The 12,205-nt window shown below is 41.4% G+C and overlaps 1 protein-coding gene across 5 annotated transcripts in view; it reads right to left on the minus strand.

Moving 5' to 3' along the window:
* DIP2C (disco interacting protein 2 homolog C) overlaps positions 1-12,205 on the minus strand; it is a 309,807-nt gene that overhangs the window by 137,277 nt on the left and 160,325 nt on the right. For 3 of the 5 annotated variants that reach the window (XM_038160679.1, XM_038160689.1, XM_038160669.1), the window contains exons 2-3: positions 7,177-7,248; positions 4,434-4,601 (exon numbers count right to left, since the gene is read on the minus strand). In XM_038160679.1, coding sequence (XP_038016607.1) covers positions 4,434-4,601; positions 7,177-7,248 — 240 coding nt within the window. The remainder of the gene's footprint in view (positions 1-4,433; positions 4,602-7,176; positions 7,249-12,205) is intronic. The other 2 variants (XM_038160697.1, XM_038160704.1) reach the window with 1 other exon arrangement.

The following is a 12,205-nucleotide window of genomic DNA, read 5'->3' on the forward strand; positions in this document are numbered from 1 at the left end:
AAGGCATTCTTAGACAGAGGCTACATTTATTGTTCTAAAACTAACTTACAATGTGTGCCCCCAGGAGAGAGAGCTGTAGGATAAACCAAACAACTCCAGGGCCAGTGGGAAGGAAGGCACACAGTGCCTCCAGTGCAGTTTTAAGAAACAGTATTTACCTTCCCTTCACAGTATTTCCTGAGCTTCTATTCAATGGCTGATGGCTCAGCTTTAAAAATAAACCCAGGTATGAACACACAGTATACTTTGTAAACATGCTAAATGTCACACCATCCCCATGGAACTCATTATTTAGTGTGGCATTTCACTGTTACCATCAAATGTACAACTAAGGATGGATAAGCCAAAGGAAACTTAAAATGCAATACTTCTAACCAAAGACATCCAAGAAAGTGGAGCCACATTCTGCTAGATAAATATGGAAAAATGTAATTTCTGATTAGATTTGTTTAATTAAAAGTTTTCCTTCACAGGTGAGCTTACTCTTGGTCTGACTTAATGCACATACTTCAAATTTTCTTTCATTATTACAGTCTCAATTTTGCCTTCCAGCATTTCCTTGAAAGGTTTCTCTTTCAATTCAAGCTTAGCATGGATATCACAGGCTTCTTTTTTTCTCTCCTTTATCTGAGTGATGGTGGACATCACATTACAGCTCCAGAGCAAATGTGATGTTTGGTTTCCATTTTCCTTTCCACAGCTTCAGTGTCCCATTTGAAGATTATTTTTGGAGAATATGTAAAAGAAGACTACCTATTCACAAAGCAAACATCTTCATCAATGGGCTGGTCAAATCACACTGCAGACAAATTCAGGCAGCATTGTGAATTCCAGCAGTTTCTCATTCTGCCAGTGGCACCCAGCTCTTCAAACACCTCCACAGGCTCCACCTCCTCTGCTTCAACACTGGTTAAGCTTTAAGGACCTCAGTGGTGTTTTTCCTTTCTACCCTCTATCGTTCACTTCTGACTGAAACATCTTTCCTCACCCATTTGTCAGATTTTAGACCAACACTTTCATGTTTCCTCCTATGCTCTTATGTTCTCCAGATGGCCTCCAGGAACATCAGCAGATACTTCCTCGGAAATCTTCAAATTCTTTGAAAAACATACCATCTCTGATGTGTACTAAAAATATCCTCCACCCAAAAAACATCACAAAGTGCTGAAACCACTACCTGCATTACTAACAGATTTCATCAGGTATGCATTAGTGAAAAGCGAAGGAACGTATTTTTTGCTCTGTGTTTGAACAAGGTTTAATATTATGAGGTCTTGGTATGGGATAGAAAACAGGTGCCACCAAAGCCCAAAGAATTATAAAATGATAACTGGACTCTGAGTCATGGTGGCAAAACCAAAACAGTAACCATCATATTTAAGTGATGGCCTCAAGGGGCACTTCTCAGAGGCTTTCAATACCTTCCTTTTTATCCAAACTAAGCTCTGTGGGCATCCGCCAATTCAAAACCAAACCCTTTTTTAAGCCCAAGACTTACTAGGCGTTCGTCTGTGTGCTGTAGTTTCTCATCTGTGAAACATCTGTTGCACTGTTTCAGGGATGTGCCCACGTCCTGTGCAATGCACATGCCTTTTAAAGAGATCCATGTTCTCACCACACATACACTCTTTGAAATGCTCCATCATGGTTATCCTTTGGTAAGATCTTTGAGAATGAGGAAGGCAGATGTGATAGGAGTACTTGTTAGTATTAATAAAATGAACACATGAGAGTACTTTTTCAGAATCAAATTTTAAATTTGATTAATTAAATGTTTCCTTGCAATCTTTGCAATCCAAATAATGCTGCAATACAAATAATGTTTGTGAAAGAAAAAATGAAATTTCAATCACCAAGTTTACTTGGACTGCCTTAAGGCTTAGCAGCAGGAATAGCTGAAAGCAATGCACACACACACATAGAAAGTATGCAAATATATGCACAGAGAGAAGATATTAATATATGTGTCATGCTAATAAGAGAGGCTATGAAAATTGGCTCCTGTAATTCTATAAAAAATTGTTTTTTCGTGAGGCAAAGGAATCTTCTGCACAAATGTATTATCTTCTCTGCCCTGCATAGCTTGAAATGTTCCCAGGCTGGTGCTGTTGGGGCTCCAACAGCAGGAGGTGCAGGGATCTGTCTCTAGGCATGTGAAAGGAGCAGCAGGTGCCTTTTAAGCACCACATCTCACAGATTTATTAACCATAATAAATAAAGCACTGATGACTGGTCCACATGGTTGCACTACAAATAGAGCTACACTGGTGGTACCAATGATGGGAAATTACAGAAAGCAATCTAGTGGAGACACAGCACTTGATTAAGAGAGAATGAACCACCCATGTCTGAGCTGTTAGGAGCAATGTTTAATTGATAACAACATTGTCTGTGAAGGAATAATCAAATTTCCTAGCAAAACACTGGAAGCAAATTGGGTAAAACCACAGCTTACAGAGAATACAGGTAATTAAGTTTTTTTTTCCTTTTAGGGAGGGTTTCTCTTTATAGTGCGCATGCAGTTGTCCACATTATCTTACCCAGAACTGAATGATCAAATCAAGATAAAATTCAGAAAGTTATTCTGAAATAAATCCCTGTTTAAGTGGTCACTTCAGCTCTTGGCTGTCACGGCTTCTCTACAGAGGCAGTAAGAGAAAGGTCACTACACAAGAGGGACTGGGATGTATGTACAGATATAAAGGTCTGGATTCACTATTATTTTCAGATGTCTGACACATGGGCACACTAAGAAAAGAAAAATTGCTCTGCACAGAGAACATCTCCAGCTACAAACTCACATCCTGAGAAAGCATCTTGAAGAAACAAAGCTGTACTTTTGTCTCCCTGACTTAAAGCAGGTGGGGATTTAATGGGAAAGGAAAAGGGGGCTCCCCCATCCCTTCTCCCATTAACACTGCCAAATGCAGCATATCTGTTCCGGATTTCTGGATGTTCGACAGCCTGGCTGGAACAGTACAAATGTCCTTTGCATATGTGCAGTCTGTGCAGCATCTGGATGTGTCAGACCTGCTGTGCATGCACTGCAGAGTCAGCCTGCAGATGTGCAGTGGATCTGGCACATCCCCTGTGTGTCACTGTGGGTTTGCTGTTCAGCATGTGACAATACACTCTCTGGGATTGTCCTGTCAGAAACAGGGAGCCTAAGAGCCAGCTCCATCACCTGGAGGAGTATCAGCCACATGGTTGCCTGGCTTTACCTTTCATTAATCCCACTCCTGAAAAATAACAGTTCTCTCACTCTAAAATGACAGCATCCCAATAAGCATGACAAAAAGATGATATGTGTACGTCTGTTCATATATGCCTACAGCCCTTTTACTGGTTACATTTATCACATGGTTTAATATCACTAATACTGTTCAACCTGAAATTGCAATTCACATGAAACCCTTTCCATTTTGCAAAAATCTGAGGCAGAGGAAGTTAACTGAGGGAACCTGACCTATAGCAGCCCTGTGTAGGAGAAGAAATACAAACACAGTGAGAATCCAATATAGGCCTCCTCTACAGAATTATAGCAAATTGGTTTGAAAATGAGTGGGGAAGGTTTCTGAAATAGATAACACTTTTACAGGTATGTCTTGTTCTGACAGATCTGTAAATCTTATCTTCCCTCCAGCCATCTCTTACAACATGTCTGGACAGTCTGTGCAAGCGTGGACAAGCACACAGGCTAGAGTGTGACGTCCTCCATGTGCCCACATGGTTGGCAAGAGAAAATCTGGTGTGTTGAGGAGCTGTGGATCCTCTGCAGCCTTGCTATAAATGTAGGGATAAAGCAGAATGCCTGCCACCAGCCACGGGTGCTGCCATGGGTACCTGGGAAGGCCACAGTTCTATAGGCATGGCTAGAGTCACGCCTTGCCTTGCAGAGATGTAACCCTGAGGAATGTTCTTCCTTCAGCTTGCTCTACCAGCCTGATGCATGCTCCTGGAAGTCAGGCTGCTTCTGAATGGCTTGGATGTGAGCAGAGCTCAGGCAGAGATCTCTACTTGAAAATAGCATAGAACTAAGGGTGCTTAGACTTTTACAGCTTCCTCCAGAATCTGGTGAGCTTAGGCCTGTTTAGAGCACTGTAAAAAGGCAGTGCCAAAAAGGGAATTAGAAACACATGCATTCTTGTGTTTCACCAGCTTATCATATGCAATCTCCTCCAAAGTATCCATGGTATGGAAGCTAGAGAAGTGTTAATACGTTCAAATGTTACTAAGAAGAGCTATTCCTTCTCCCTTCCCATCACTTCAGAGAAAGTCAGCAACGGCCTTCCAGATGTCATCCTTTGGTTGTCCTGCCTTGCAGCTGGCAGCCCCATGTCCATCCTACTGATGTAGGCGTCTACCAGAGGCTTCCAGATGAGGCACAGTTATATACAGATATGGACTGGAAAAGATACATTCATCGTGCTCACCAAAACGAAAATAAAAGAGAGGCCGGTTTCCTGCTGTGCTGGCTGCTCTCTCTCTAGCGGCCGCTTCCCGGATGTCACAGACACCAATGTTGGCAGTGCGGAGCATTCTTCTGGCAGCTCCTTCACTGTGTTGCAGTCTACACCGTACCGCGGCAGCTCCATTCGCTGCTGTAACAAGTTGAAAAAAACTAATTAATTCACGTTTAGTTTTTTTACATTTGTTACAGCAACGAGTGGAGCTGCTGCCCCCATGCAGTAGAGCACACACGCACACGCACGCACAGACACCACAGGACACCCACGGAGCCAACGCGGGTCGATGTTCCACTCTGCCAACATGGGCGTTAGGAATGTTAGCAAAGGTGCAGCGGGAGGACTGGATGTTCCAGCAGAGGGGAAATGCCTTTGGATTTCCTTTAGTTTGTTGAATGCAGTCACAGAATGCAAATTCCTACACTTTCCCAACACCTCCCATCCCAGCAAAAGTCATGTTCACATCCGTACTCTTAAAATATCTCTAAAATATCTCTAAAACCTCTATTCCCTTGTAACACCAAGATCCAAGTCCGTCACAGCTTATAAATTCTTACATTCCCCATCAAAACAGCTTGCAATTTTTTTTTTAAAGGCTAATTGGTCATGTATGTGATTGTTGAGATATTAACAGAGGCTTACAAAATGCAGCATCTGTTTTGTCATCCTACTTCTTCTTGGAAAGGATTCATCTCTCCCTTCCTAGTGAGCGGGGATTTAAAGCCATTCAGATGAATAATGTCTTAGAAGGATTATATCAAATCAAACCTTTGCAAGGTTTGTCCAAAAGGTAACACAACAAAACAAACAAAAAGTACAAAGACAGCAAAAGACCCAAGCACAAATAGTATCCCTTCATGGAGGAAAATACTTTAATACAGCAGAAGTAGTGTCTTCCACTATAATAAAATAATCCATTTAGCCATCAGCTAAATGATTGACCTTAATATACTTACAAGAAAACAGTGGACAATATTTCAATACTTTGTTTTTCTTGATCCTATTACCTTCACATCCATATTTCACATTCCTTGTGAGGGATTTTCCAGCAACTGGGTGAGCAGAAAATGTTCATTCCATTTTGTCCCATCCTTAAAACAGCTCTAAGTCAGCTACATTCTCAATCATCACCTCTTTAAGTTATTGAATGGACATCGCCACGGGACTGTCTTACAGAGATCCCTCTGCTTCTCCTTACACTGCAAAACTTCAGTATCACAGCAGAGACCTTGAAAGGTAAATCTGTGAGGGTTCTCCATGTTCTCTCTTTCATCATTACATGCATATGAACCCCCCAGCAGTTTCAGCCATGGATATAGTTTGACCAGAGGACTGTGAGCTTTCTGGAGAAGCAGCTCTACTTCCTTGTGTGAAGAGAGTAACAACTAAAAAAAATAAACAGATTCTGGTTCCAACTGTGCTGCTGCCTTGAGGATTGCTGTGAGGCTCTCCACTGCCCAGCAAATCTAAGCAGGTCTCATGAGAGCCAGCTGTGAAGACTAATGTATGTCTGATAGTCGGGTTGGACCAATAAATACCCAGAAATTTAATATACTGCACCTCTGGTATTGTAATTCTGTTGATTTGATTTGCTTCTCTCTCTAATAGCTCCCAATGGTTTGGGAATGTCACAGACACCCTCAAACTAGGCTGTATCACTTCAGAAAACAGAGGTGTCTGTAACACTGATCTCTGTGAGGAGTTCCCACCAGTGGAGCAGACCAAGTGAAATCCAAAGGCACAAAATCAGCATTCTGCTTTGGAGCTAGACAATAGATATACAAACCTGATGAAGAGAGAACAAGGCAGTGCCTTCACACATCAGCAGTTTAAATAAAACCCCATCAATTCCACTAAAAAGGAAGGATTTTGTAAAAGAAGGAGAAACTGGTGCTGAAGCCTGCAACAAAATCAAAGCTCAGAGAACAGCGAAGCCTAAGTGGAGCCTCTGTAAGGTCAGTGAGAGCAGGAATGCACAGGCACACTCCTCTGAGACCAACACAGAAGAGAGGGCTACACCAATACCTACAACAATAAATTGAACTTTGTGATCCAGTGCCTCACAAGAGTAAAAGAACTCTGGAAAGTTCTTAAACACATATATGAAATAAATTCAACGAAGCAATACATTATGAAATTTAGTTTGAAGGTTCATTTACACCTTTTGGGCAACTGCATGCAGCCTATCCCTTAATACTAAAACCAGGAATGTGTAAAAGGTCAGCTGCCACACACCTTAGGACAAGCTGAACTCTAAGGATATTGATGGCCTCTCTAGTGTCTTCAAAAGTGAGATGTGGACAGGAAACCCAGAAATGGAGGAAGTTACAAAGATCCAAAGTTCTCTTCCACTCTTGCATAGTTCTGTTCAGAAAACTTCACATGGCTGAGACGTTAATGAGTTAGGACATCACGTTTTCCTTTGGATTCCTGCATTCCTTCCAACAAACAATGCCTCTCTAACAAGCCTAGGCTGATTTAATTTTCCAGACATGACTGCCAAACCCACACCAATGTATGTAAAAAATGTACACACACATCAAAGCAGACATATATATAAAAATACACACAAAATGGATGGAATAAGCTTATTCTGCATAACAATAGCTTTGTTTCTGCCACATCCGTTTCTTCAGAGATGCAGATTTCTACAGTGGCAACTATCAGTACACTTGACATCTTCATATATCACAAGCACAGATACACATACCGGGAGGCTGTGGCAGGTAGGCCCCAATTAATTTTGATCTCTTCTTTTCATATCCCTTCTGTGTGATGTCACCTGCCAAGAAAAGAAAAGGATAATCAATAAGATGTGGATAAAGACAGTGTATAGCTTCTTAATGGCAGCACCATCAGCTCAGCCACCACTGCACTGTTCATCCACCCTGACAATTAGAACGAACAAATGAAAAGCACAGAATGATCATTCTACCCAGAAAAAAGTCAATTTAGGCCAGAGCCATTCTGGCAAGAAAATACCCAACCTTGACTTATTTCAGCACCAAAGTCCAGCAGCACAGAGTTTCAAAACCATTTTGACGTGCTGCGCAACAAGCTTTCAAAAGCTGCAATGACCTTCATTAGGTTAATAAACAATGGATTATATAGAATGCGTGGGCTTGTAGTGGCTGGCAAAACGCATCACTGATTAGCATTTTCTATCATTAATGAGATTTTTCTAATCGAGCATGTAAGGCACAAAAGACTTGAAACTGCTACTATATCATTTCTGCAATAAAAATGTTTCAGCTAATTTCTGAGCAGTACTAAGGAACAAAACAAAAATAAAACAGAGCTACAACAGATCCACTAGAAAATAGTACCATAAAGACTCTTTGTTTGGATTTCCACATAAGTATCAAAAAAAATATTTGGAGGCAAACATCTGTATTTCCTAAATTCAATTAAAGTGACACTTCACTGGGCCTCAAGCTTCCCCAGGTAAGCTATGTTTTTTTAAATATAAAGATTAAAAAAACAGTTTTCTGTAAGTTTTCCAGCAAAAAATGACTCATAATTAGTCATGTAGAACAAAACATATTCTTTTAGTCTTCTTACATTTCAGGAGAAGTGTGGCACCAAAGCAGAGAGACTGTCCTGACTCTGGAGCTAAATATTGAATTTAATACATGCATATATGCTTGTGTTCAATATAAGCTACTCTAGAAACTAAAAATTCAAAGATTTTTTAAAATAACACCATATTTCCTGCCCTTTCAATAGGCCTATCTGCTACTGTGAGACTCATCATGCAGTTAAAGCTCACTTGCGATATTGGACTTTTATACTGGTAAAGGCTGAGGGCTTAGGAGGGTGGAAACCACAAAAAAGAAGAGGAGCTTTGACTGTAGTGTCCAGCTGGACATGGCAACGTGAGGCTGTTTGTGCTGCTCCATCCCTGTGCTCAACCTTTACCTAAGGACACTGTTTGCCAAGGGAACAACACACTCATTCCAATCCCAGCTGCTCTGGCAAATGGGTGCTAAATTAGCACCAATGTCTGCTGGTCTGAAATCAATAACTACATAAAAACATCTTTAATTGCTACGCCTTGCTGAAACACCTTTTCTTGGAAAAGGTTCCAGTAAGCAATAAGGAGGCAAAATTCTCCAAATCTCTCTCTGACAGTGTCCTGAGCCAACCCCTCACCCCTGCTTCAAAAACAGCCCTTAAAATAACACCTATAGTCTTCACTACCATATCTCAAACTGCTCTACAAAAGAAGCCAGCTAAAATATCTGGGTTTTTAAATGAGGAGAGCAAGACTGGAGCACTTCAAATGATAACATTCCCATATTTATGCAGGGAAGAAGTGGCAGACTTGGCAAGAGGTCCTAAGCCTTTAAAGTTCAAACCCACTGACTTTTCAAGCACATTTCTTCCCATTTTGAACACTTCTGGCATGTGTTCAAGCTAGTGAAACAAGCTCCCTCTCCATTGTAATCACTGGCTTCTCACAAACCAGACAGTAACAATAGACACCACTTCATTAAAATGTTTTAATGAAAAATGTGTTTGCTTTTATGTGAAAATTATAAAATGTGAAGAATTTTTTCTTTCAAACTGTTGCTAAACAAATTACTATTGACTTCCTCTGCTCATCAACACCAAAGTCTTGCACATTCCAGACACAGCCTGAGTAAAAATTTTGGTTTTTTATTTTACTATTGCTCTTTTAGGAGAGCAGAGGTAGCCTGTGGAGAACCACAGCTCCTCTGTGGTATGTGCAAGCTGGAAATGACATTTTAGATCTGAAACTATTAACAACAGGTGCTTGACTATTGGTTACTCTTCCACTCGCATGGTGGTACATATACATGCCAATCAATACTTCAAGCTATACATTCCAGACATGGCTCATGCAACCTGCACCCATTCCTGCCTTAAAATTTCTTCCACTAGTTTATAAACCTGTGTTTTCTTAATGGAACAAAACCAGTCACGGGAAAGGTAAAAATCAAGTGTTATCTCTTGTCAGTATCTCTTTTATTCAAATGGGTATCCAGACTCACTCTTTTGATGATCACCATTAAAGAACTACTCTGGGCAGAAACAATAGTAACTCCTTCCCCAGACCACTGACACCACCAAAAAAATCACCAATAAAATGAGTCTTTGAGACAATTTTTTATGGAAATATTTCTGTTTCCAGGAGCAAACAGAAAATTAATTTGGAATTATCACCAAACTTTCTATAATCATGTCCATAATTTCCTAAGTCACCAACTATAAAAACCATGCAAAAGCAAAATATAAAAGCAAAATATAAAATCTCCACAATTTTCATTGTAGCCTCACTTTCACCATTTTGAGGTGGAAGGAAGTCAAGTGTATCATATACACCGGGGAAGTACTATGCTTTATTTATCATGATTAATGCTATTTGTATTCATTTGTGTTTTTTCAGGTAGACTGACTTTAGATTATAAACAATAGCTCGTTAACCATTAAAATATTATGACATATGTAAATCTACTGCATTTCAAAGCTGTGTTGAACTCATTGTGTAAGCTCTAAAGGTATACTAAGCATAGCTCACCAAAGGTTAGGTGAGCTTAAACTCTGTCCTTATCATAAATCGCCATTCACTCAGTTTTCTCAACACAACACTAAGACCTTTGGACTATGTCCTTCCTTCCTTTGCAAAGGAATGTGATAATTTTACATTTATCATCTGAAGTGCAAACCTCTTTCCAGTTAGGTCCACCTAGCTCATGTTCTTCCATACTGCAATGCTGCATTTAATCTTGGCTTTTTGAGAGTATCAACAGGATAACTAGAACTATACTTTCTTGCCCTAGGAAGAAAGGATTTATGGTAACTTTCTGTTTTTAACTAACTCTTCTCTTGAAAAGCCAGCAGACTCAAGGAGGGGAAAGGGTCTCACCCACAATGTCCTTTGAGCAGACAGAATGTGTTGGGTTTTCCACCCACTCTCCAAAGCCTCTGCAAATTTAGATCTCCTTGCACAGGAGACAAGGCTGGCAATGGGTTTAAGGAAAAGGTCAGGCCAGGGATGAATGGATGGTGACAAGACTCCAGCACTAAGGACGTGAGGGAGCAGAAGGAGCACATGGCTGCAGGGCACTCTGAGGATAGGTGTCCCTGGGACAAGACACGATCACATAAAGCCACACGGCTGAAAGGTGGCATCTCCATTTAGCAGCTCCCTGCAAGCCTCTGCTCCGCCTGCCTGCCCGTCTTCTGCCGTGGCTCTCGCCCCATCCCCTGGCCTTGGCTCTGCTCCCAAGTGCCCTGTCAAGCTCTGCTACTTCTCAGCTTGATCCTACAGCTGGTCCCCAGCCCTTGCCCTCCTTCTCACTCCCTTCCTCCCAGGCTGCATTCACTTCACTGCACCCAAGGATCTCAGCCTCCTGTCTGCATCAGCACTCTCCAGGTTTTTTCCCCTGGACACGTTACTCTTTTCTTCCTCACCTCCACTGGTGATCTGACAGGTTGCCACCATGGGAGGCCACAGGTGTATTTCCCAAGGGCCAGCAGAGGAGAGCAAAGCACAAGCCTGAGAGACCTGAACACACCAACAGTGAGCAAATGTTACCCTGCTTTTTCCCATGTTTAAAACTGGCTGTCCAAGGGCTGCTGAACAACAGGCATGGAGTACACTGACCCCCTTTCACCAAAACAAGTTCATTTCTATTGAAATAAGTCTTAGAGAGTCTCTCCAGGCACAAGAGGGAAAATGCCATGTTTGCAACAAAAAGGACAGCATGAACTAAAGAGCATGCACCCCTCCAAGGAGCAAGTCAGCCCAGTTGAGCCGAGTACAGGACCAGGGCTCTGGCAGCCCGTAATCCCACTGCCATCTCTTTCATTTGTGATTTGTGGCCCTGTTTCTGCTGCCTCCCCAGCTGCAGATGGCAATGCTCTCCGACACCAGTGCCCGCAGACAACAAGTCCTCTGCAGCTATATTTAGCAAAGCCGTGCCGGAGTGTAAGTTCATTCGACTATGCTCATCACAACTGTTACTGCTTGCATTAGACACTGTGTTTTCTTTGAACATTTACTGGGTTTTCCTCCTTCCTTCCAAAGTGCTGGATTTCTGTCCCATTACAGAGACAGTGGTCTAAAGCTGGGACAGGCAGGTCAGAGCAATTTAACCACAGCACAAACCCGTCATGAGTGAGAAAGGAACACCAGGTAATAGAGAGTCCCTGGGGATACTCCACACTGGGCAAGACACTTTGAGAAGCAAGAAATGCCCGTAAATGTTGAAGTCATTCCCATTATCCTATGTTCTTTCTGGGCCTCCCCATGAGTCAACTCCATCCATTTGTATGTCATGTCCTACACTGAATCAGACCTTAAACCAAAAATGAAAAGGCACATTTTGTAATCAGCAAATTATTGACTTCTTAGTGTTTTGCTGAAGGGAAGGTTATTAAATGTGAAAATATGAAGGTTATTAAACATGAAAATATCTGTGCATTTCCACCCTTCTTTAAAGCATTTGCACTTTCAAAGCTGAGAATGGTTAAAAAGAGCAGTACTACACAAAAATAAGGTACTGTGCTACTTTCATGAAAGAAAATTCTTAGAGTTGATACAGTACAAGAGTTTCATTTTCAACTGAAATACCTATTAGCTGATCTATTATCACTTCTGAAAACAAACACATGCAGTCCTGAAGAACTGCTGCCATGATATATGAAGTAAATTTATTCAAAATTATTGCATTATACAGGGGACGAAAAAGAAATAACAAAACCCAACACAA

Source organism: Motacilla alba, chromosome 2 (genome assembly GCF_015832195.1).
Source record: "Motacilla alba alba isolate MOTALB_02 chromosome 2, Motacilla_alba_V1.0_pri, whole genome shotgun sequence".
In the NCBI taxonomy this organism is placed as follows: Eukaryota; Metazoa; Chordata; class Aves; order Passeriformes; family Motacillidae; genus Motacilla; species Motacilla alba.